A 24,544-nucleotide genomic window follows, 5' to 3' on the forward strand; every position below is an offset into this window, starting at 1 on the left:
CTATAGAGTGGAAGTGTTTCCCTATAAAAAGACTCTGTAGTCTCGCTGTCTGGTGACCTCTGCTGTCGCTGGCCTGTCATGGTGGGGCAGAAGCCTTCAGGGTGGCTTCTAGATTTGGCTGGTTTCTAATTCTCGCTATGCTTTTTTGAGTGTTACTTATCTCTCTCTTTTTTATCCCCACCTGATGACATTTTTGCATTTATCTTTAGATAAAGCAGGAGGGAGAGAGGGAGGAGGAGAGAGAGAAATATCAATGTGAGAGAGACACATTGACTGGCTGCCACCCACACAACCCCAACCGGGGCCACGGGGCCAGGGATGAACTGCAACCGAGCAGGAACTGAATGTGCCCTTAGCGGGAACTGAACCCGGGACTCTCTGGTCCATGGGCCAACCACTGAGCTAAAACGGCCGGGGTGAGTGTTACTTATCACTTAAATTGAAATTTTTTTTTTAACCCGTCTTCTTGATGACTATTTCCTCATCTGTAAAATGGGAATAATAGTATTTCTGGTCTCATAGGATTTTTTAAAAATATGTTTTTACATATTTTTTTTAGGTAGAGGAAGGGAGAAAGAGAGAGAAACATCAATCAGCTGCCTCCTGCATGCTCTCCACTGGGGATTGAGCCGGGCATGTGTCCTGACCTGGAATGGAATCAGGACCTCTCTCTCAATCCATAGGATGACGCTCAGTCCCCTGAGCCACACCGGCCCGCTATTAGAAAGGTTTCTGAAGATGGAATGAGATCATGCAGGGAATGTCTTGCACATAGTACTCAAATGTCAGCTATTAATACTGCAGGTTATAATTGCGTTTGATGAAAAATATGGGCAAAACATACCTTTAGTAAAAGTTAATTTGACATTCAAATATGTGTGTGTCTGAGAGGCAGAGAGGTTGATTTCTGGTTGTGGGAGCCACCGAGGCAGACATACTATTCCAGTTGTAGGTAGCAGGTGAAGTGACTTGGCCAAGGGGGCTCCGCTAGTCATGGCACAGAGAAGTCTAAATACTGTGTTCTGACTCTCAGTCTGATGCCTTTTCTGCTCTGTTCCTGCCCATTTCTAGGCACAGCTTGTTAGCATTTTGGAAATCATCCCAAATGACCCAATTCAACTTCCTCCAAGTTCGTCCCAGTAAACCAAAGACCGAGTTTGGACGAGACAGCGGTCCTCCTGGCCAGTAGATGGCGCGCAGGCGCTGTATCCGGGGTGGACGCCGGCTGGAGAGGGGGGTGGCTTGTGTGGGGTGGGGGAAGGCGGGCGCGCACGATTCCCTTTGATTGGCTCGAGCGCCGCGGTCCCTATCCAATCAGGAGCGCCTGCGTCATCACGTCCCGGGCTGGGCGGTGCCCGCGGGAATTTGAAATGGCTGACGAGTTGCTGGCGGGTATCGGGCTGGGGTCGGAGGCGATGGGGCCGGAGCCGAAGCGCTCGGGCTGGGCGGCCGAGCGGGAGCCGGCGCCGCTGGAGAAAGGTGAGTGACCTGCGGCCCGTGGGCCGCCCCCCGGCGGCAGGCCGTGGCCGCGGGCCGTTCCGGGCGGGCGGGCGGGCCGGGTGGCGCTGGCGGCTGCGCCGGGCTGGCCTCGGGCTCCCCGGACCGCGGCGCATTGGGCCGGGCCAGCACCCCGCCCTGAGGGCCTCTGCGGGCTTCCGGGCTTCGTTCGCGCGTGTCTGCGTGTCTGCCCCCCGTGTGCGTCTCGGAGCGGAGGCTGGGCTGGGCCACCGCGCCCCGCGGGCGGGCGACGCGCCGCCCCCCCCCCCCGGGTCCCCCTGCTCATTCTTCCCGCTCGCGGCCGCCCAGGCTTCCGCCCCGACAGCGGCCCGTCCCGTCGTGGGGCCCGCGGAGGGGGAGACGCGGGCACCCAGTGCCGCCGCGGCCGCGCGACTGCGGGGGTCCCGCCGGCCGACCCGCGGGGCTCCCGGCCGGAGCGTGTTAACATCCGTCCGCAGCCTTTGCCCTCTGAGCCCGGGTGCTGGCTTCGGCGGGCCGGGCCGGGCCGGGCCGGGCGCGCTCACGCTGTTGCCCAGCCGCCCACCCCCAGAGCCCTTCCTTTCTGTTTATTTCCACCCGAGGATATTTTCCCTTGGTTTTATTATTATTAACGTTTTTCCTTGATTGATTTCGTAGAGAGAGGAAGGGAGCGGGAGAGAGAGAAACATCGATGTGGGCCCTGGCCGGTTTGGCTCAGCGGTTAGAGCGTCGGCCTGCGGTCCAGAGACCCGGGTTCGGTTCCCGCTAAGGGCACGTACCTCGGTTGCAGTTTGTCCCCGGCCCTGGTTGGTCGTGCGGGTGGCAGCCACTCGATGTGTCCCTTCACGTCGATGTTTCTCTCTCTCTCTCTCTTCCTCTCTCTCCCTCCCACTCTGTGCAAAAAATAGAAAAATGTTCTCGGGTGCGGATAAAAAAAAAAAGAAAAAGAAACATCGATGTGAGAGAAACATCCTTTGGCAGCCTCCTGCATGCCCCCCACTGGGGATGGGCCCACAACCTGGGCATGTGCCCTGACCGGGAACCCAACCGATGACCCCTTGGTGCAGGGTCGAGGTCAACCACTGCCACACCGGCCTGGCCCTTGCTTTTTTTTTAAAAATAGGAGCTGAAGGGAGAGGGTGGGTGGAAGAGAGACACACATGGACAGGTTGCCTCCTGCACCACCCTGACCAGGGCCCAGGAGTGAGCAGCAACCCAAGTACGTGCCTTGACTGGGAATCCAGCCGAGACCCTTCAGTCTGCAGGTGGATGCTCCAGCCCCTGAGCCACACCAGGCAGGGCGAAGGCGTTTCATTTTGTAAAACTGAACTCTTAAGTAATCTCACAGGGTGATCTGATCATAAATTCTAATTGATGTGCTAACTGCTGAGCCAAACCAGTATATAACTTCTTCAGTGAAAGGTTGTAAGGCAGCTCACACCTTTGAAATGCCAAAGGAATGCCCCTCAAAGTGGGGTGGGGAGTATTAGCCCTCAACCTTATTAACTGTCCTGTAATCCCATCCCCCCTTGCTTCCTCCCACCCTCATGTAACCTTCCTTCCTTTCCCTCCCTGATTCCAAGTGCCTAAAGGAACCTGCAGCCCTGGTCGGTTTGGCTCAGCGGTTAGAGGGTTGGCCCACGGACCAGAGAGACCCGGGTTCGGTTGCAGTTTGTCCCCGGCCCTGGTTGGGGTTGTGTGGGTGGCAGCCAGTCGATGTGTCTCTCACATTGATGTTTCTTTCTCTCTCTCTTCCTCCCTCCCTGCCTCCCACCCACTCTATCTGAAGATAAATGCAAAAATGTCCTCGGGTGAGGGAGGAAGAAAAAGGAATCTGCAGGCTGCCATTCTGAGTGGCACTTTCTCAGGCTACTGAGATCTTGTTGCTTCTAGGCGTGTTCTCTGTTTGGCTCAAATAAATTTTTATGAAATTCTCTGCAGGCTTGGACATTCTTTTTTTTTTTTATCCTCACCTCAGGACATTTTTCCATTTTTTGTTCAGATAGAGTGGGAGGGAGAGAGAGAGAGAAAAAAAAAACATCGACCTGAAAGGGACACATCGAGTGGCTGCCACCCGCACGACCCAACCAGGACCAGGGACAAACTGCAACCGAGGTACGTGCCCTTAGCGGGAACCGAACCCGGATCTCTCTGGACCGCAGGCTGATGCTCCAAACGTTGAGCCAACCCAGCCAGAGCCAGGCTTGGACATTCTTATGTGGACACTGTTCTGCCACCGTTTTACTTTCTGCCTCTATGAGTTTTGACTAAGTAACTCATGTCGGTGGAGTCACCCAGTATTTTTCTTTGTGTCTGGCTTATTTCAGTCATCACAGTGTGCTCAAGGTTCATCCATGCTGCAGTGTATTGCAGAGTTTCCTTATTTCTTAAGGCTGAATAGTAACATTCCATTGTGTGGATAGACCACATTTTGTGTGTCCGTCCGTCCATCCATCCATCCATCTATTCATCCATCCATCCGTTGTTGGACACTTGGGTTGCTTCCATGCTTTAGCTGTTGTGAGTACTGTTGCTATGACAATGGGCAAATATCTCTTGGAGTCCCTGCTTTCAAGTCTTTTTGTTTTGTTACTCTTTACTCCCGGATATTTTTCCATTGATTTTTAGATAGAGTGGGAGGGATGGGGGAGTGAGAGAGAGAGAGAGAGAGAGAGAGAGAGAGTGCAAAAGAAACATCTGATGTGAGAGCGACACATCAATTGGTTGCTTCCTGCATGACTCTGACTGGGGCTGGGAATCAAACCTGCAGCCCAGGTACATGCCCTTGACTGGGAATCGAACCCGAGACTCTTTCGGTCCGTGGGCTGACGCTCTAACCACTGAGCTGCACCGGCCAGGGCAACATTTGTTTTCTTGATAGTTTTCCTTTTTGTTTTTTAAAAAATTTAATTAATTATATCTTTATTTTTTAATTGTGATAAAATATGCATAACAAAATTTACCACCTTAGCCATTTAAAAAAATTCTTATTGTTGAGAATATTGCAGATGTCCCTCCTTTGTCCCCCTTTGACTCTTCTCCCCGTTCCCGCCTCCCCTGCCTTCACCGCACAGTTGTCTGTGTCCATTGGTCATGCAGATGTGCATGTACGCTCTCTGGTTTATCACTCCCCGTCCCTCTCCCCACCTCTTGCTGCTTTTTTGATAGTAGCCACCTCATGGGTGTGAGGTGACAGTGTGATTTCTTTAAGAAACATATCTATTGTGGGATGGGTACTGTTGTCAGTGATTAACAGATACTTCATTTAGTGGAAGTAGGCATCTGTTTTCATCGTGCCTGTATAGGGGAGGAAACCGAGGCACAGAGATGGTCACACAGCTGGCCCGGTACTGACATGCATTGGTGTTTTGCCAAGTAGTAGGCTCTTGAGTATGCTTTGGTCATTGTGGGGCACGTAATTGTGGTGCCCTCAACAGGGCAGAGGGGGAGAAGGAAGGAGGAAATGGAACAGCTTGAGGGGAAGACTGTCTCCAGTGACAGTCTCAGATCCTTCCGAACCCCCGGAACTACCGAGCCAGCCTGCACTCTGGCCCCAGCAGTCTGTTCAGTCATTCATTGTTAAAGATGTGGTAATTCACAGGATCAGCTCTGCTACAGCCTGGTCAGCCTCCCGAGGCAGTGACGCACAGCCCACACGGGGGTGGTGGTGCTGTCTCCTTCCTTCGGGTCTGTGCGCTGAGGAGGGACCCAGCAGCCCTGGCGGAGCAAACGACGCGTTGGCAAGACTCTCACCCGGGCCGTCCACAGGCTGGCGGTGCAGACGCTAAACGCGGCTTCAGCTCCTTCGAGGGGGTGAATGGGAAACCAGTCCTTACTAGAAGGCAGTTTTCTGGAATTATTTTGGGCAAAACAGACTAAGTTACTGACCTTGGTACATTGCTGGCGGCAGTGAGAAGCCTCGCTGTCCTGTGAAGGAGGACTCAGGTGATCTCTGCTGAATTCACCCACAGGTGCCCCCTGCGCCCCCGAGAAAGCCCAGAGACAGACCTGACTGAAGGGGCTCAGTGCCTTACTGTTCGAAGGCGAACTTGGGTTTGGACACGTGTTGACGTTTAGTCAAGTTTCTTCTGTAGCGGCGGAGTAACACATCGCACCTAACCCTTGCCTGTGTGTCGTGGGGCTTCCGAGTGAGGCCATGAGAGTGGACGTGGGTGAGCCCGAGGCCTGGGGCCCTGGGGTCATGGCCTGCGGACTGCCTGTTCTTTCAGGTTTGTTCCAAGACGGAGATTCGAGCAGCGACTGCCGCAGTGACGACAGCCCAGGGTCGCGGTTACCCAGCGTTGTGCTGCAGGGGAAGACCGCTTTCCCGGAGATGTTCCAGACGAGCCACCTGCTGCTCTACGAGCGCTTCAGAGCCTATCAGGACTACATTCTAGGTGCGCAGGCCCTCCTCCCCGGCATGCTGCCCTCCTCCCGTGCGCGGGGCTGTCGCAGGCCCTCGGGCGGCAGCCGTGGGCTCCGAGCACGCAGGCGCAGTCTCAGTGCTCGCTGTGTTTAATTTGTTCGCAGCTGACTGCAAGGCCTCCGAGGTGGGAGAATTCACGGCCGAGTTCCTGGAGAAGGTGCTCGAACCATCTGGATGGCGGGCGGTCTGGCACACTAATGTGTTCAAGGTGCTGGTGGAGGTAAATTTCATTCTGTCGTTAAGACATTTGTCTCTAGCTAGAAGCACTTTCCTCCAAACTGTTATGGCCAAAGCGCTTATTTTTAATTAAAGTTTATGAGCTGATGGAGAATAGCGTGGTTTTCACATCGAGCTGTCAGGGTGTGTGAAGTGTTTGCACACTGAGAGCGCCTGAGGAGGACCTGCCAGGGCGTCGGGTACTCGTGTCCCAGGTCCCTTTGACGAGGGGCCTGGGTTATGACCCCAGCCAGTGCGGGAGATATTTGAGACCATTTCAAGAGTAAAACGGCCTAATTATGAAGTCAATGGGGTTTTAGTTAATCTTTGTACCTTAGTGACAGCCCATTAAATAGCTCAAACCAAATAGCATTTTTAAAACGAGCCTGTTTTTTGCCTAACAAAGCTGTCGATATGTGGTTAATCTCTTGATAATATGTCCTGTTGCAGCAGGGAAAAGCAATCTCATTTTTCAATTGACTGGGCCTTTTACGTGAAATTTGCACTCTAATTGCAGCTGTGAAATGTTCTCAGTGTTTGTTAACTGGACCACAAAAACCCTGTCAAACTGAAATGTTAAACCGGGAGTGTAAACGCAAGCCGCAGACAGCGAGGTCCCAGACCGCAGGGACGGCGCTCCAGGTGGTGGGTGCGGCGTTTCCCCGTGGAGTCTGAAGTTCTGGATTATGCTAACACCTTTCGTTGCAGTTCAGGCCTGTCAGTTAGGTTAGGATAATTGCCCCTCCCCATGCCTCATTCCCCCAGTCAGTTCTCTGAAAGCATCAAAGTCATTGCTTTAAAGAGAAACATGCCGCCCTGGCCGGTTTGGCTCAGCGGTTAGAGCGTCGACCTGCGGTCCGGAGAGACCCGGGTTCGGTTCCCGCTAAGGGCACGTACTTCGGTTGCAGTTTGTCCCCGGCCCTGGTTGGTCGTGCGGGTGGCAGCCACTCGATGTGTCCCTTCACGTCGATGTTTCTCTCTCTCTCTCCCTTCCTCTCTCTCCCTCCCACTCTATCTGTACAAAAAAGGGAAAAATATCCTCGGGTGAGGATAAAAAAAAAAAAGAGAAACATGCCCTTCTTCGGCTTAACACCTTGATGCATTTACCAGAGGCCTGGGTCTGGCTTCCTGGCTCTTCCCCGCGGGAGAGCACATCAGATCCAGGCTCCTCCCCGTGGGCTTCATGTCCTGGTCTCCTACTGCTCCCCCAGCTGCTGCCATTTCTTCCTTTGATTCCAGCAGGAAGCTTGGCCTTTCAGTTCCTGCAGCTGCCAAGCCAGACTCTGCCACAGGCCCTTTGCACCTTCCCTGTTCTTTAGATGGCTGCTTCTGCCTCACCCTTTCATTGCAGCTCTCAAGGGATGTCCCCTGACCTCCCGGTTATTCTCTGTCACATCGTTATTGGTTTGTTTTCTTGATTATAGTGTAAGCTCCATATGGGTCAAAGCCAGGCCCATCTTATTTGTCCTTTGTCTTAGGGAAGAAGGTTCTCCACTCCCATTTCATGTTTTAAAAGTCAGCCTATAGGCTGTGCTGTCTGTCTGCATCTTAAATTTGATTTCCTTGTGTTAAGTCCCTTGTTTTAAATTTGAGGTCACGGACGTGGACTTTGTAGCCTTGAAGGCTGTGGTGAGGCTGGCGGAGCCATACCTCTGTGAGTCTCAAGTGAGTGCCTTCACCATGGAGTGCATGAGGGAGCTCCTGGACCTGAAGGGACAGCGGCTGCCGCTGCAGGAGCTGTGGGTGGTGTTCGACGGCTCCGGAGCGTTTGACCAGACCGCGCTCGCCATTGAGCACGTCAGGTAGGGGCGAGCCTGTGACATCGGCCTCGTGGCCGGGCACTTGGGACCCAGTGCAGCAATTCTGGTCTGCGCTACACCCAGACTTAACCCTCAGGCTGTGAGCTTGGTCACCGCACTATTTTAACATATTCAAATATGGGGGGAATAGTCATTAAACTAAAAAAATTTAAAGAAGTGTTTAAAACTTCTGTTTTGAGGTAATTTCAGACTTACAGAAAAGTTGAAGAAAGTACAAAGAATTCCTGTGTAGCCTTCCCTCGGTCCTCACACATTAACAAAGACATGGGTTCTCGGTTTGGTTTGTATAAATCTAGAAACTGTCCCGAAAGTTCTGGAGGCTGAGCCTTGGTCAGAGTGAAAGAGGAACGGAAAGCCCTGGCCCAGGTGGGGCAGGAACATGTGTCGGGGGGTGGGGAGGGGGGAGCAGAGGAGTAGCAGGGAGAGATGGGAGCTTGCCTTCGAACTGTGACTGTTGAAGCTGGGTGAGGGGTGCGTGGTGCTCATGACTGTTTGCTCCGTGTGTATTGGAAATTGTCCATAATAAGACAATTGTTAAATCACATGGGGAGCTTTAAAAAACATTTGGATCCTGCAACCAACACCTCCCCACCCCCAGCTCTTGAGAGATTCTTATGTATTGGTCTGGTTAGATTTGGGAATCAGTTATTGAGAGTCCCAGGGGAGCCTAAGGTGCAGCCAGGGTTGAGAACTGCCTTGCATCATGCCCGGGATGAGCTCATGTGCTGCTCTGAGGCTGTCGGCATGCCGACGACTCCCAGATTGCTGGCCCTGGCCCTGGCCCTTCCCCAAGCTACCAGCTGGCATGTGTCTGCACTGCTGACACCACCGCAGGAGATCAGACACACATTTCAGCTCACACATGGCAGAAACAGCTACTTCAACCTGAACCTGTTTCTCCTAGCAAACAGCCCCACCATCCACTCACTCACGACAGTCAGGGACTAGTTCTGATAAAAAGGAAGTTCTAGCAGACTCCGCGCTCTGGAGAAACCTCTGCAGCTGGCTCAGAAAAGGGCTTGTGCGCTCTGAGACCCCCAGGTGCAGCCAGTGCCTAGAGTTTTTTTCCACAGGCGATAGAACTGTTTTGATTTTTTTCCTTCGCTCCCATCCCTCCAAAACCCTCACACCCTGAGCCAGTGATTGCACTTGAGTGACACTAATTTCCATTTCAGGTTTTTCTACCAACACATTTGGAGGAGTTGGGATGAAGAAGAGGAGGATGAGTACGACTATTTTGTCAGATGTGTAGAACCTCGATTGAGACTGTGAGTGTTCACTCGTGACCTTGCACATGTTGGCAGCACAGCTGCCTGTGGTTCAGCTGCACCTGTGCCTGCAGGTGCTCTTCAGGGCCCGCTGGAAATGGGCGGGCGGTGGACCAGCATAAAGGAAACTCGCACGTGCAGAGAAGCCCACTTGTGGCGTTTTAAACGGAGTCCAAAATAGAGTGTTCAACCACATCCAAGTTAACAGCTCAATGTTTTGTAAATCTGAATAACACCTGAGCTAATGTGTTAAAAAACAACAACAAACTGTTAAATTAAAAGACAATTATTTGAAAAGCAGTGAAATTAACTGAATTATAGAAGATTTCTTGCTTTGATTTCTTAAAAGAGTACTTTAAAAAATTTTTTAGTTTTTGATTTTAGAGAGAGAGGAAGGAGAGGGAGAGAGAGATAGACACATCAATGAAAGAGAACATCGATTGGCCGCCTCCTGTATGCCCGCCACTGGGCATCGGGCCCATAACCTGGGCATGTACCCTGACCGGGAATTGAACCAGTGACCTCTTGGTTTGGGTTGACGCTCAACCACTGAACCACACCGGCCAGGTTTAAAAGAGTGATTTTAAAGATACATGGCTTTGCTCTAAGTTCCTATAGTAAGACACACCTAACAGACTTAGCTTGGGATGTTTTGTTAGGTTCTTATCCTCAAATATCATTTGACATATAGATGAAAATACTGAATAGTTAATAGTAGTGAATCAGAATGTCTAAACACATTCTTCTAAGATTGTATTTTGGTAGGAAAAACTCTTCCATAGAAAAATACCCCAAATTCACCGCCACTGAACCTACTGAATAGCTGTCACACACTTGGCTAAGGATGGCATTTAGCCTTCCACTAGAGGGTGATCTAACACCGTTTATTTTTCTCTAGTAGTAATTTAATGGGCCTGCTGCAGTAAGAAGAGATTAGAACTTGCACTCCCAAAGAAGAGACAGATTTGTCAAAGGGAATTTCCCCGTGTGAGAGATGATTTGGTTATGTGTGGTAAGGCAGCCTCTGCACGTTTGTGGAACCCTAATTGATTTAGTCAGTTTTCTTGGTTTAAGTCACAAGTAATAAGAAAAGTCATGCAGTCTGGTTTGTGGTGTGGCCTGGCTGAGGTTATGCACGTCTGGTCTCCGCTCCGCACAGGCTGGCTGTGGTTTCTGTAGCCTTTCCAGCGTCTGCGTTGTGAATTCAGTGCAATGGCAGGACTGCGAGAAGCTCGCGTGCTCTCTAGTTCTGACAGGCAGCTCTAGAGCAGGGGCTGGTTTGATGGGGTGAAATGTGATGTAGGTGGATGCGTGTGTGTCTCACGTGGAGAACGCACTGTTCAGCTTGACAGTCTTCCTCGTGCGAGCGTGCAGGTTGTCACCCCGTGCATCCCGGGCGGGAGATGTCGGGCAGGCGTTGTTTCCGGTGACGAAGGAGAAGGCCGTGCTTGGGGGAGGAGCTGGGATGCAGGCGGGCGGCTCTTTACCAAGGTCCCCGGCTCAGGTGGAGCAGCTCTCAGCGGGCAGGACCCAGGGAGTCAAGCCGGCTGTGATCTCACACCTGCCCTCGGCAGACACGGCTGCAAGGCCTGTGCCCGAGACACGGTGGGCTCGCCGCTCGCAGGCTGTGTCGCTGGGGAAAGGAGGAAGCCACCTGGCACGGTGTCGGAGATGCTGAAGGACTGATTTTAAAATTTGAGTCTTCATCTTCGTGAGCTCATGGAACTGACCTTACAGTCAGTGGTTTGGACCCCAATTTCTTGTCTGCAAAGTGGATTTCCAGACTCTCTTTAAATGCAGATGAACCAAAGCAGACAAAGTCTTTGTTTTTCAAGCTTCACCTAATTTATTTAAACAGCAGAAAAAATTATTTTTACTTATTTTTAAACTCTGCTGTGGTCATTTGATGCCCATTTGTCGAGGATGCGGATCTGTCCCCCATCAGTGCCGCGTGGCTGAGTGTGGGACAGCGCCCAGGCAGCAGGCCGCTCTCGCCCGTCCGGACGGCCTCCGGGCTGCACGCCGGCCGCTCCCTGCTCGAGCCCAGCTCCCCTGGCCGGCGGGCCCCGCGCTCCCTGAAGTTCCGGGCGCAGCCAAGGCTGAGAAGCGCGGGCCTGGGGGTCCACAGGAAACATGCTCTGACCGAGGAACAGCAGCGGCAGCGGCGCTGTGCTTCGTTTCCAGACCCGTCACCGCCGCCGCGTGCTCGGCCAGATTCGCATTCTCAGTTACTCTCGCATCAGGAATGCTTTGTTTTACGTATTTGAGGATATAAATTAATAATGAAGTTTAAGTACTGTAAGCTTGTCCAGTATGAGGTTATTGGTTTTAATCACTCTCGTTTATTAACCATGGCTCAATTTTTTTTCTCAGAATCTGAAAGGTTGTGTTTTTGAAATACTCTGACAGTCCCGAGGGGCTGTTCTGTGTCATTCCGTGCCATGTACTTTAATGTGAGCAAAGGCTGGGTGATTGGGACCGTTCTTCCTCTTTGATCCTCTAAGTATGGTCATCTTGCACATTGTGATGAGACCATTTTGGATACTTCCCTCCCCGCCCCCAGCCCAGATTGCCTTCTGTGACCCATTTGTCAAGGCTTTGAATTTCGTATGTGAGAAAAAGTCCCACTGGATAATGGTGACAGATTGTGCGGCGCGAACATTCAGTGGTTCTGTCGCACAGATGCTCGGCTCTAAGGGGAAATGCAGCTTCTCGAAAGGAGAAATCACTGCCCTCACAGAAGTGATGCTCAAAGCGTTCAGTAGCTCCCACTTCCTGCAGAATGGGGCCCCGACCTCCCTGCACCCGAGCCACGGGCCGGGGAGCAGTCCCCTGGGCCTGGGAGAACAGCGGCCTGTCTCGGTGATGGGAACGGTGTCCGCAGGCAAGGGCCTCAGCTGCTTCTCCACTTGCAGGCACTATGACATTCTCGAGGACCGTGTTCCCTCCGGACTCGTCGCCGACTACCACAGCCTGTTGTCGCAGTGCGAGGGCATCTACAGGAGCTTCTTGAATCTGAGAAGCAGCCTGTCGGCCTGTGGCTCGGACTCAGAGCAGGAGAACATCTCCATGGTGGAAGGGCTGAAGCTGTACTCGGAGATGGAGCAGCTGAAGCAGAAGCTGAAGCTCATCGAGAACCCCTTGCTGCGGTCCGTGCCTCCTGCTGTGGGGCTGCGGGGCTGCGGGGCTGCGGGCTGCCGGGCACTCACGGCTCTGCCTTCTTCCAGGTACGTGTTCGGTTACCAGAAGAATTCTGACATCCAGGCGAAGGGCGTCCGTCCAGATGGTCAGAAGGTCACCCACGTGGTCTCCTCCACCATGATGACCGGGCTGCTGCAGTCCCTGCTCAGGGACAGGCTTTGTCAGGAGCCGTGTGCGGAAGACAGAGAAGTCCAGGTAAAGGACCGTGTCTTGCTCTGGGTGGCCTTTCCCTTCTGATTCACCCAGGTTCTCACGAATTCTCCAGAGCGCTGACGGGGTCTTCCAGAGCTGGTTTTCTGGGGGGGAGGGGCTGGCGGCCCTGCTGGCCCCGCCTTCTGTTGGCACGCCCTGGGCGCAGGCGGCAGCACGGGGTGCCCCATGTGCGGGGACTCCTGCAGAGCGGTGCAGGCGCTGAGGAGCTCAGGCCGCACTCCGTCCTTGCTGTCTTCCAGTTCCACAGCGACCCCCTGTCGGCCATAAACGCCTGCTACGAAGGGGACACGGTGATCGTCTGTCCCGGCCACTACGTGGTGCACGGCACCTTCTCCATCGCTGACTCCATCCAGTTGGAAGGCGAGTGTTGAAGGTCATGGGCCGGGCTGCGCTCGGGCACCATGGGCTGGTTGGGGCTCCAGGGGTAGATGCAATGTCACACATTACGGGCACTTAACACTCGGGACTGACTGGGTTCTGGGCAGCTCGAGGGGTGTTCTCTGGCCTCTGGAAGGGGAAGGCAAGCACGTGGAGAAAAGGACCGTAGGAAGAAGCATATTTCCAGATACAGGTGCTTTATGGAGAGGAGATCTCTTTCTAGAATGAAAAGTATTCCAGCAATATGTTTAAAAAACATATTTTTAAATTTAAAATATTTACATATTCATATATTTCTTAATTGATTTGTTTTTTTAATCCTTGGGAAAAATCCCGAGGGTATTTTTCCACTTATCTTCTGATAGGGTGGGAGGGAGAGAAAGGGAGAGAGAGAGAGAGAAACATCGATGCAGGAGGGACACATTGGCTGGGTGCCTCTTGCATGACCCTGACTGGGGCTGGGGTCAAATCTCAACTAAGGTATGTGCCTGTGGCCAGAATCGAACCCGTGACTCATTGGTCTGTGGGTCGACCCTCTACCACTGAGCCAAACTGGCCAGGGCTTTAATTAATTTTTTTAGAGAGAGAGAAACATCGATGTTTCGAACTGGGACCTCTTGGTCCATGGGACGAGACTCAATACGCTGAGCAACACCGGCTGGGCTTAAAAATATATCTAAAAAGTATTTTTTTACTTGCTGCTTACTCTTATTTCATAAATTTTGTGACTATATTGGTCCATCTTTTAAAAAATTTGCTTATTTTTGTGAGAGGTATAGATCCAACTTGAACCAAAAATCTTATTTTATTTTTTTTATCCTCACTCGAAATTTTTGCATTTATCTTCAGATAGAGCAGGAGGGAGAGAGGGGTAAGAGAGAGAAACATCCATGTGAGAGAGACGCATCTAGTGGTTGCCACCCACACAACCCCAGCCGGGGCCAGGGACAAACTGTAACTGAAGTACATGCCCTTAGCGGGAACTGAACCCGGGACTCTGGTCCTCGGGCCGATGCTCTAACCACTGAGCAAGACCAGCCAGGGCTCATCTTAATTGTTAAAAAGCTGGCTGAAGGTCCCTTTGGGTCTTGGCCAGCACGTGCTGCTGGGAACATCGATGTTGCGAGAGTCTGTGCAGAACACGTTCTCAGCAGTCGGCGTCCGTGCACAGTTAGGGCGATGCCTGCACTCGGGTTGCGTGTGGTCGTTCGTCTTGTCCTGTGTGTCCACGATGTGTCACATTTACATGCACCTGTTCAGCTATTTACCAAAAGAGCTCCAAGTCGGCAATAAAGCTCGTAATGCAGACAGTCATCCGTCACTGTGGCCGCGTGCAGCTGTTCACAGACAGCGTCAGCCACGTCCTTTATCTTCATCTTGTCAGACCTCCTCATGGAAATGGCCGGCGTTCAGTCCCTGCTGCTCCCCAGTGCATCACCTTGCCCCTGTTTTATGTGTGGCCTGTGTTCTGTCCTGCGGAGTCTGGCGTTGGGGGTTGTGTATGAGGAGCACCCCTGTGGGTAGGGTGCCGCTGTCGGAGCCCTGATCATGGGCAGTGAGGAGAGCAGGGCCATAGGCTGTGCGCTGGACAGGAATCCTTCCTCGACGGCTGAGGAAGTTACGTGGAACGGCCCGAGTGTCGTCAAGGACCAAACAAAATTCTGTTGGTAATAATGGCTACGTTTACTAACGGCACTTCTGAGAATCTGGGCAGTCGGGTGGGCACTGGTGTGAGTGGCGGAGAGGGAAGCCTGTGTGACGCTGTCTGCCGCTGACCAGGACTGCAGTGCACCCCTGTGACGGGACACGGAGCGCCTGCCGTGTGCACGGCGCTGGGTGCACCTGTCACCCCTGTGACGGGACACGGAGCGCCTGCCGTGTGCACGGCGCTGGGTGCACGGGTCACCCCTGTGACGGGACACGGAGCGCCTGCGGTGTGCACGGCGCTGGGTGCACGGGTCACCCCTGTGACGGGACACGGAGCGCCTGCCGTGTGCACGGCGCTGGGTGCACGGGTCACTCCTGTGACGGGACACGGAGCGCCTGCCGTGTGCACGGCGCTGGGTGCACCTGTCACCCCTGTGACGGGACACGGAGTGCCTGCGGTGTGCACGGCGCTGGGTGCACCTGTCACCCCTGTGACGGGACACAGAGTGCCTGCCGTGTGCACGGCGCTGGGTGCACGGGTCACTCCTGTGACAGGACACAGAGTGCCTGCCGTGTGCACGGCGCTGGGTGCACCTGTCACCCCTGTGACGGGACACGGAGTGCCTGCCGTGTGCACGGCACTCGGTGCATGTGTAGGGCTTTTCTTGCTTACAATGTCCATTCACTTAGGTGATGGCTTTATAGTCAGAACCGTTAAGAATGTGTAACTTGGTTATGTCATCATCTCAGTTTTTCTCAGTATGGCATTTTTTTATATTTAAAATTTTTCTGATGATAAACAGTGGTTACTGTGGAAAATGCAGAGTATAGGCAGACACATGAATGAGAAAACAAATTGCTCACAATGCATCACCCAAGGTCACCTGGGGTGGTGCTGGGGTGTGGGGTCCTGGGGCTCGCTAGCACCCCTGAGGCGGGTCTGTGCGCTTCAAGTGCAGATCCCTCCTGGCCTGTTAAAGGTGGTTACTGCTTTCCTTGGCGAAGGCTGGTCTTCGCACAGGAGTGCCTTAGGACAGCTGTGTCTGGCGCTCCTTACTGATGGAAGTCAGGTGGGCTCCCCACCTTCCTGATACTCCCAGTTCTGTAAGGCCGTTCAGAGGCCTGGCCTGCGTTCTTCGTTTGATTCAGATTTGTAGAGATCCAGTGTTTTTTTTGGTTAACAAGGTCGACCTATTTTTGAGTAGCTAAAAGTGTTTTAAGTCAGGTTGTCAGATTTTAACTCAATCTGTTTTTTGTTTTTTTTAATTCCTCACCTGAGGATATTTTTCTATTTATCATCAGATAGAGTGGGAGGGAGGGAGAGGGAGACAGAGAGAAACATCGATGTGATAAAGCCACATCAACTGGTTGCCTCCCACGGGACCTGACCAGGGCTGGGGATGAACCACAACTGTGGTATGTGCCCTTGACCTGAATTGAACCTGCAACTCATTGGTACTCGGGCTGATACTCTAACCACTGTGTCCAACCGGCCAGAGTTAAGCCAGTCTGTTTAAGAGAATATTCAAATGAGATAATCTTGAAAAATGCTTAGGCTTTCTGAACCCTAATTTATTTACTTTTTTAGCTCATCTTTATTGTTAAATGTATTACAGATGTTTCCCCTTTTTTTACCCATTGACCCCCTCCTCCCTAATCCAGCCCCCCTCCTGCCTTCCCCACACTATTGTTGGTATCCATTGGTCATGCATATGTCTTCAGTTTATCTCATTCCGCCCTCCCTCCCCCCTTCCCTTTGAGGTTCATCAGTCTAAAAACCAATTTGTACTTCTTAGTTTTTTCATCTTTTTCACCCATCCCTCCAGCCCCCACCCATCTGGCAAGCAACAAAAAGTTCTCTGTATCTATGAGTCTGTTTCTGTTCTGCTTGCTCATTTTATTTGTATATTCAATTGTTGATAGATATGTATTAATAGCCATTTTATTGTTCACATTTGTTCTTCTCCTTCAAGAAGACCCTTCAGCATTTCATATAATACTGGTTTGGTGGTGATGAACTCCTTTAGCTTTTTCTTGTCTGGGAAACTCTTGGTATGATCATCAATTCTAAATGATAGCTTTGCAGGATAGAGTAATCTTGGTTGTAGGTCGTTGCTTTTCATCACCTTGAATATCTCTTGCCACTCCCTTCTGGCCTGTGAAGTTTCTTTTGAGAAATCAGTTGACAGTCTATGGGAGCTCCCTTGTAGGTAACGGACTGCTTTTCTCTTGCTGCTTTTAAGATTCTCCCTTTGTATTTAACCTTTGGCATTTTGATGATGATGTGTCTTGGTGTGGTCCTTTTTGGGTTCATCTTGTTTGGAACTCTCTGTGCTTCTTGGACTTGTATGTCTGTTTCCTTCACCAAGTTAGGGAAGTTTTCTGTCATTATTGTTTCAATAACTTTTCAATTTCTTGTTCTCTTTCTTCCCCTTCTGGTACCCCTGTGATGTGAATGTTGGCACGCTTGAAGTTGTCCCACAGGCTCCTTATACTATCCTCATTTTGGGGATTTTTTCTTTTTGCTATTCTGATTGGTGTTCTGATTTTTGCTGTTCTGATTTGCTTCCTTATATTCCAAATTGATGGTTTGCTTCTTGGCTTCACCTACTCTACTATTGATTCCCTGTAAATTATCCTTTATTTCAGTTAGTGAATCTTTTATTTCTGACTGCTCCTTTTTTATGTTGATGTTTCACTACGTTCCTTGGAGGTCTCCTTAAGTTCTGTGAATGTCCCATCTAGTTCTTTGAGCAACCTTATAACCAGTGTTTTTAACTCTGCATCTGATTGATTGCTTATCTCCATTTTGTTTACTTCTTTTCCTGGAGTTTTGTTCTTTTCTTTCATTTGGGACATGTTTCTTTGTCTCCTCATTTTGACTGCTTCCCTGTGATTGTTTCTATGTATTAGGTAGAGTTCTATGTCTCCTAGGCTTCGTAGGGTGGCCTGTTGTTGTAGGTGTCCTGTAGGGTCCAGTGGCACAGCCTCCCGATCACCCCAGCTGGGCCCTCAAGGTGCACCCCTAGTGTGGACTGTACACCCCTCTGTTGTAATTGGGTCTTGATTGCTGTTGGCACGTCAATGGGAGGGATTTACTCAGGCTGATCAGCTGCAAGGACTGGCTGTGCCCACTGACCACTGGCCTCTGACCACCTTGGAGGATCAGCTGTGCAGGGCCCACCACACAGAGCAAGACTTACTTCAGCAGGGCTCTGGTACCACTGAGTCCGCTCATTGAGTGTTTTCCTTGTGGAGGTGGTGGGGGGGTGGTGCTTTGATGTGGTCTGAAGCTGTCCACTGGGTATTTTGGCTCTGGGGCAAGGTCAGCCACTGCCTGTGTTCTATCCGGGGCCACCAGGCATAAGCTACAGAGTGATCTGCCGATGGCTGCCTCTTGTGCTGGGCTTGGAGGTGCCCAGAAAAAGCCAAGCTGTGAACCAAAACTGGCTGCTTCTAGTGCCAGGCCTGGGCCACTTCGCAATAGGTATGGGGCTCGCTGAGACCAGGTGCTGCTTGTTGAGAGAGTTTAGGAAACTGAAGCAGGGTTCAAGGTGGGACAATCCTATGGAAACAGCTTGGGTGGGCCTGAAAGTTGGGTGGGGCGGGGCCTCAGGGAATCACCAGGGCGGGGCAAACAGTGTGAGCCAGGTTGCTGGAGTCCCAGATATGGTGCTGTCTGCCTGCCCTGTGAGGGAAGTGCTCACCTATGGAACAGCAGCCTCCACCAGCACGTGTGTCCGGAAGAAAGCTGCCTCTCTAGCCCTTGTCCCGAGGCCAAACAGCTCAGCTCTTCCCTGTGTGTCTCTGGTGCCCCTCAAGCTGCCTCTCCTCCAAGCTTAGAGGGAGCAGGTCCTAGTAAGTCCGTGCGCGGGCCCTTTAAGAGGCGCTTCCTGGGGCTCCCCCGGCCTCAGCCTCCCTCAGCCTCAGTTCCCGCTGGTTTTACAGCCAGAAGTGATGGGGATTCTCTTCCTCACGCTGGAACCCTGAGCTGGGCGCTTGGTGTGGGACAGGGACCCCTCACTCCTCAGGGAGGACCTTCCCTTATCCGCCACACGTGGGTGTGGGACCAGCTGATCTGCGCCTCCGCCCCTCCTCCAGTCTCCATGTGGCTGCTGCTTTAATTTCGTAGCCGAAAGACTTCCCTTCCGCTCGACGTCAGGCGGTTCTGAAGGATGGTTGTGCTGTACATTAGCTGTAATTTTGATGTGGTTGTGGGAGGAGGCGAGACCATGTTTACCTACGCGCCACCTTGACCAGCAGTCCTGAAACCTAATTAGAGTAATAGAATCTGAGAGTTGGAAAAAACCGTGTGTTAAATGCTGTAAAGCCCTTTGACCCTACTGTGAGTGCCTGGGTCATCTTTTCATAGCTGACTCATAGTGAATGTGGTGCTGATCTGGTCTGGTGGTTACTGGGCGGTGTTCCTGATGTGGGGCAAATCGAGACGTCATTAAACGTTGTATACTCTGGTTTAAATCAATCAAGATGTGTGGGGGAAGAATTAGATGTTATTTCAACGCAATGGGTTGACTGTCTTATTGGAACAGAAATGCGCTGTGGCCATCTGCTCAGGCATTTCCCTGCACCGGCTTGAACGGCCTCGCTCTCTCTCTCAGGGTACGGTCTGCCCGATGACGTCGTGATAGAAAAGAGGGGCAAGGGGGACAGTTTCGTGGACTGTACGGGTGCGGACATTAAAATCTCGAGCATGAAGTTTGTTCAGCATGACGCTGTGGAAGGGATCTTAAGTGAGTATTTGGGTACTTGGGGTCGGGTCCGTCCCGCGCTCCGAAGAGAGCTTGACTCCCCCTGGAAGGTGCAGTCTAGCGAACACCACTGGGGTCTGCAGGGGCTGACCCTTATCTGTGCACGTAGCTCGATGACTTAGGGTGCTCATCCGAAGTGGAAACAGTCCAGCCTCTTTTTGAAAGCTGGTTAGTTAAATATTGGTTTCTGTGTGATCATTTTTTCTTTTAACACCTTCCAAGATTGTGGTCTGTGGTCTTGGTATCCGCTTGAGCCCTTGGTGCAAACTAGCCAACTGCATGTTTCTCTGTGATCCCTGTTCCCTCGAATTTCCAGCATGCTCAGGAAAGTGTCTGTGGGCACTTTTTTTTTTAAATGAAAAGTATTTTTTAACTTGATTTTGCATTTCTGAAGTCAAGTCATTCATTTTTAAGCATGTTGTTTTTAGATTTTTAGACAGCTAAAATAGTCAATATTTTGTATATTTTGAATTTGTCATTCCAGTAACAGGTTTAAGTGGTAGCTATTAAGAAGTGTTTAGACGTCTCAGGCCAGCCCTGGGCCATGTCTCAGCTGGGGAAGGCACATTCGCGCGTGTGCTGTGTTTCCCCAGCCATCCATCGGGGCAGGACCACCGTGGAGAGCTGCGTGCTGCAGTGCGAGACGACCGGCGTCACTGTGCGGACGTCCGCGGAGTTCGTGATGAAGACCTCGGACTTGTATGGGGCCAAGGTGCGACTGCCCCGTCCTTCCAGGGTGAAGTTCCACATGGGCCGGGAAAGGGGCCAAGATCTAAGTGTGTCCTCCTGTTCTCTCTTCAGGGAAGTCCAGACGCTCACCCAGGGTCAGCCAGACTCAGTGTAGGGGGCTCTTCTAATCTATCCTTTCAGATCAGGTTAGGGAGAGAGCTCAGACTCACCCTTCTCCATGACACCGACGGCTCTCCGGACCCATGGGATGAGAGGCCGGGGCGGATGTGCAGGCCTTCGGGGTTGTCCATCCGGTCGGAGGGTCAGCTGTGGGTTCTTGCAGACGTTCTTTCTTTTTTACTCACCCGAGGACATTTTTCCATTTTTTGTTCAGGTAGAGTGGGAGGGAGAGAGAGAGAGAGAGAAACATCGACGTGAAAGGGACACATCCACTGGCTGCCTCCCGCACAACCCAACCAGGGCTGGGGACGAACTGCAACTGAGGTACGTGCCCTTAGCGGGAACCGAACCCGGGTCTCTCTGGACCGCAGGCCGACGCTCTAACCGCTGAGCCAAACCGGCCAGCGCATCTTGCAAACATTCTTGATCAAGTTGAAGAAAGTCTGTGTTTCTGTTTTGGGATAATTTTTATAATGAATGTGTGTTGGCTTTTGTCAGATGTTTTCTCTGCATTATTTGATGTGGTCACATGGTATTGGTTAATTGAGGAACAGAATCAGAAACTGGTTTGTTCGGAATGAAAGTGGAACGGCAGCGATGTGTGTGCGTGCATGTGGTCTGAGGTGGCGATGAGAGCCGCTGGGACTGGAGCAAAGGGCCGCGTCCATGAAACGTCTAATAAAAGTCTCTCAAACACAGTTTGCACCTTACGTTTGTTCTGTATTAAAGTCTAAGAAGTGGTTGTAATGAGCCTTCTCTGATAGTCCTTCCCTTTACAAGCCGGTTGCCTGACCCTGCCTGTGACTTGCAGGGTGCCGGTGTGGAGGTGTACCCCGGGAGCACGTGCACCCTGAGCGACAGCGGCATCCATCACTGCAAGGAAGGCATCCTCATCAAGGTGAGCGCCTCCTCCCGAAGGTGGGCGCTCCCCCGGGAGGTGTGTCGCTGACCCGCACGCTGGGCTTGGGCGGCTTCTGCTTTGGAGTAGGTCTAGTGCTGCGAGTGAGGGGCTCCCGGGGAAGGCCGTGCTGGGCTGATCTGCAGCAGTGACAAGGCGGGGTCGCTGGCTCAGGCTGCTCCTGTGCGGAGAAGCATCCCTTTCTGCTGTGCTTTCGGAGCGGCGTGGGAGGGGTGGTTTAAAGGCACGTGTTTCCCGCACAGGACTTCCTGGACGAGCACTACGGCATTCCCCGGATATCCATGGTGAACAACGTCATACACAACAACGAGGGCTACGGCGTCGTCCTGGTGAAGCCCACCATCTTCTCCGACCTGCAAGAAGACGCCCAGGACGGGGCTGAAGGTGTGCCGCCGGGTGTTTCTGAGTGCAGACCGGGGAGTCACTTCATTTCAGCCCTGCACTCTGATTGGGGACCTGAGCACTCCTCCCTGCCCACGCACGCCTGGGCCTGGGCCTGGGGCGGGGAGCTGGCTACAGCTGTCACGTTGTGGGATCTCGGGGGGAAGGCACTTGCAAGGTCAGCTGGTTCAACTGCTCCTTCAAAATTGCGGTGTGCGGTTTCCGTGAGCCCGCAGCCCCTCCCACGCCCCTGGCTTCCTGTGAGCGCAGGGGGCGTGTGGAAGCCGCATGGCTCTGCTGGCGCCTGTCAGGGGCGGAGGCCGAGCAGTGCACGTCCAGGCCCCAGGTCGCTCCTCCAGGGGCCACGGGGCCTTTGTTTTCATTGCTCGGCTGTCGACTGTCTGTCTTGGCAGCAGTGGGAAGTGCATGCGTTTTAGGTCATGACCCCGACTGCTGTGGAGTCTCAGTGCTGAGAAGGTGTGAGCTTTGGTGGGAGGAGGAGGCCTTGGCTCAGGGTCTGCTCCCGTCAGATCTCTGCGAGCTCTCTGTTCTCACAGGTCTGTAGGTCAGAGTGCAGGTGGGCTTGGCTTAGGGTATCTTCGGGGCGACAGTGAGGCGTCTGCTGGGCAGAGCCCTTACCTGAAAGTTTTGGGGGAGGGTCTTCTGAGCTTATTCTTGTTGGCAGAATCCATCTCCTTGAGGATGTGGGACTGAAGCCCATTTGCTTACTGGCTGCTGCTGGGGATGGCTCAGCTCCAGTGACCGAGCTCAGGTCCCTGCGCACGACCCGCCACCCCAGCAGCAGGGAGCTGCCCCAGGTTAGCCTCGCTGATGCTCGAGTCTTCCTGCGTTCCTTCTGTTGAGCCAGAGAAAATTCTGCTTTTAAAGGCCCCCATGGGCCCTGGCCAGTTTCGCTCAGTGGTTAGAGTGTTGGCCTGCAGACCAGAGTCATGAGTTCATTTGTGGTCAAGGGCATGTGCCTTGGTTGTGGTTCAGTCCCTGGTTGGGGTCATGCAGGAGCAACTGGTCGATGTGTCCCTCTCACATCAATGTTTCTCTTTCTTCCCTCTCCTTTTATCTGAAGATAAATGGAAAATATCCTTGGGTGAGGATTTATTTATTTAAAAAAATATTTGTTCTTTATTGATTTTAGAGAGAGAGGAAGGGAGAAGGAGAGAGAAACATCGATTGGCCGCCTCCTGCATGCCCCCCACTGGGGATCCGGCCCACAACCTGGGAATGTGCCCTGACCAGGAATCGAACCGGCAGCCTCTTGGTACATGGGTCAACACCCAACCACTGAGCCACACCGGCCGGGCTTCTCGGGAGAGGATTTTAAAAAATAAAGTAAAATAAAGGGCCCCGGGGACCAGGTTATGCACACCTGACTATCTCCTTCGAGTCTGCTGATTAGTAACCTTAATCACCTCTGCAAACCCTCGTGCCCTGAACAGTTGTGCGGGCAGCAGCAGGGCAGGCCTCACAGAGCATCTAGCTGCCTGCGGTGCTGGGCAGTCGGTGAGTGCAGGGAAGGTCTGGAGCGAAGGCGATTCTAGGAGGAAAAGGGGAGAGGGCAAAGTTGGTAATGCCGTGTGTCGGGAGCCCGGTCTGGAGGGCAAGGCCACCGGCCGTGGGCTCTGGTGCGGTTTGTCACATCCGGTGGGCAGCAGCAGGCGTCCTCGGCAGGCAGAGTGTGAAGCTCTGTGGACTGGAGGGGCGTGTTCTAGGTGGGTTCCTTTGTCTGTTTAACTGTGTTTGTTTCTCCAGAAAATAAAGCACCTACAGCTCCGACGAGTGGAGAGGCAGAGGCAGCTGCGCGAGTGGGCCTGGGCGAGCCGCTGCAGTGCGTGGCCGGGAGAGGGGGGCTGGGTGCGCGGCCCGGCCCCTCCGAGCAGGTCGAAGGCAACTGGGAGATCGTCAGCGAGCTCGTCGCCGCCTCCACGCAGAAAGGCCAGATGAGGAAGAAGAGGCTGAGTGAGCTGGGGATCACGCAGGCCGACGACGACCTGATGTCCCAGGAGATGTTTGTCTCCATCATGGGGAACCAGTTCAAGTGGAACGGGAAAGGCAGCTTCGGCACGTTCCTGTTCTGAGCACGGTGGCCTGGACGGGCCGCCAACACTGCTCTGCACAGGCCGCCGCGGCCCGCTTCCTGTCCGGCTGTGCTCCACGGAGACGGCTGGAGCGGGACGTGGGCTCGCGCTGCAGGTGCTCCGAGAGCACCCCCTCCTCATCAGAAGGCGATGAAATCATGTGAAGTAGAAAACTCTTGGAGATTCTTCTCTAGAAAGTCTTGCACAGTTCTCTGATACCGAGCCTATTCCTAACTTCTTCGTGTAAATTCACTTGGCACTTCGAGGGAGGAGCATGCCCAGGCACGCGGACGGGGCACAGAGTGCAGTTCCGCTGAACCGCAGCCGCCCTGTGGTGTCTTCGGACCCGGTGATGGCGAGCCCTGTGTCCTGTGTTTGCAGGAACCGTGCCTCAGAACAGCTCTGGCAGCGGGGATTCTCCTCAGACTCTTCCTGAGGCTGAGTGGGCTGCAGGTCCTATGTCACGGAAATGGGCAGGTGGGCAGCAGGTTCGCAGCAGGAACGAGACGTGTCGCTCGGAGCCAGCGTGCGCGCAGCATGTCCCGAGCGGGTGCTTAGACAGAAAGGCCTTCCTCCGCAGCGGGTTCTGATCGCGCTTCTCGGCGGCGACTTGTCCAAACCAGGCCGCTCCGTGGTTGGATGTCATCTGTAAACCCAGCTTTAAAGGTGTTTGTACTGCCCGGCCCGTGGGCTCAGTGGGCTGAGGCCCCCGTCTGATTCCTGGTCAGGGCACAGGCCTGGGTGGTAGGTTCAGTCCCCAGGTGGGGGCGTGCAGGAGGCAGCCAGTCGATGTTTCTCTCTCACATCGATGCTTCTATCTCTCCCTCTCTCTAAAATATCAATAAAAAATATTTAAAAAATAAAAATATTTATATTAAAGAAATTATA

The 24,544-nt window shown here is 52.8% G+C and overlaps 1 protein-coding gene across 1 annotated transcript; it reads left to right on the forward strand.

Annotated features, from left to right (window-relative positions):
- Window positions 1-1,415: 1,415 nt before the first annotated feature.
- On the forward strand, window positions 1,416-23,671 carry SHCBP1 (SHC binding and spindle associated 1). The gene is made up of 13 exons (XM_036276075.1): window positions 1,416-1,479; window positions 5,706-5,873; window positions 6,007-6,122; window positions 7,712-7,920; window positions 9,114-9,206; window positions 12,122-12,355; window positions 12,434-12,602; window positions 12,860-12,980; window positions 19,265-19,396; window positions 20,008-20,126; window positions 21,075-21,161; window positions 21,425-21,566; window positions 23,331-23,671. Exons 1-13 carry the CDS (start codon window positions 1,416-1,418, stop codon window positions 23,654-23,656), a joined length of 1,980 nt encoding a protein of 659 aa, XP_036131968.1. The 3' UTR covers window positions 23,657-23,671.
- Window positions 23,672-24,544: the final 873 nt, after the last annotated feature.

Source organism: Molossus molossus, unplaced genomic scaffold, assembly GCF_014108415.1.
Source record: "Molossus molossus isolate mMolMol1 unplaced genomic scaffold, mMolMol1.p scaffold_m16_p_21, whole genome shotgun sequence".
NCBI classification, from domain to species: domain Eukaryota; kingdom Metazoa; phylum Chordata; class Mammalia; order Chiroptera; family Molossidae; genus Molossus; species Molossus molossus.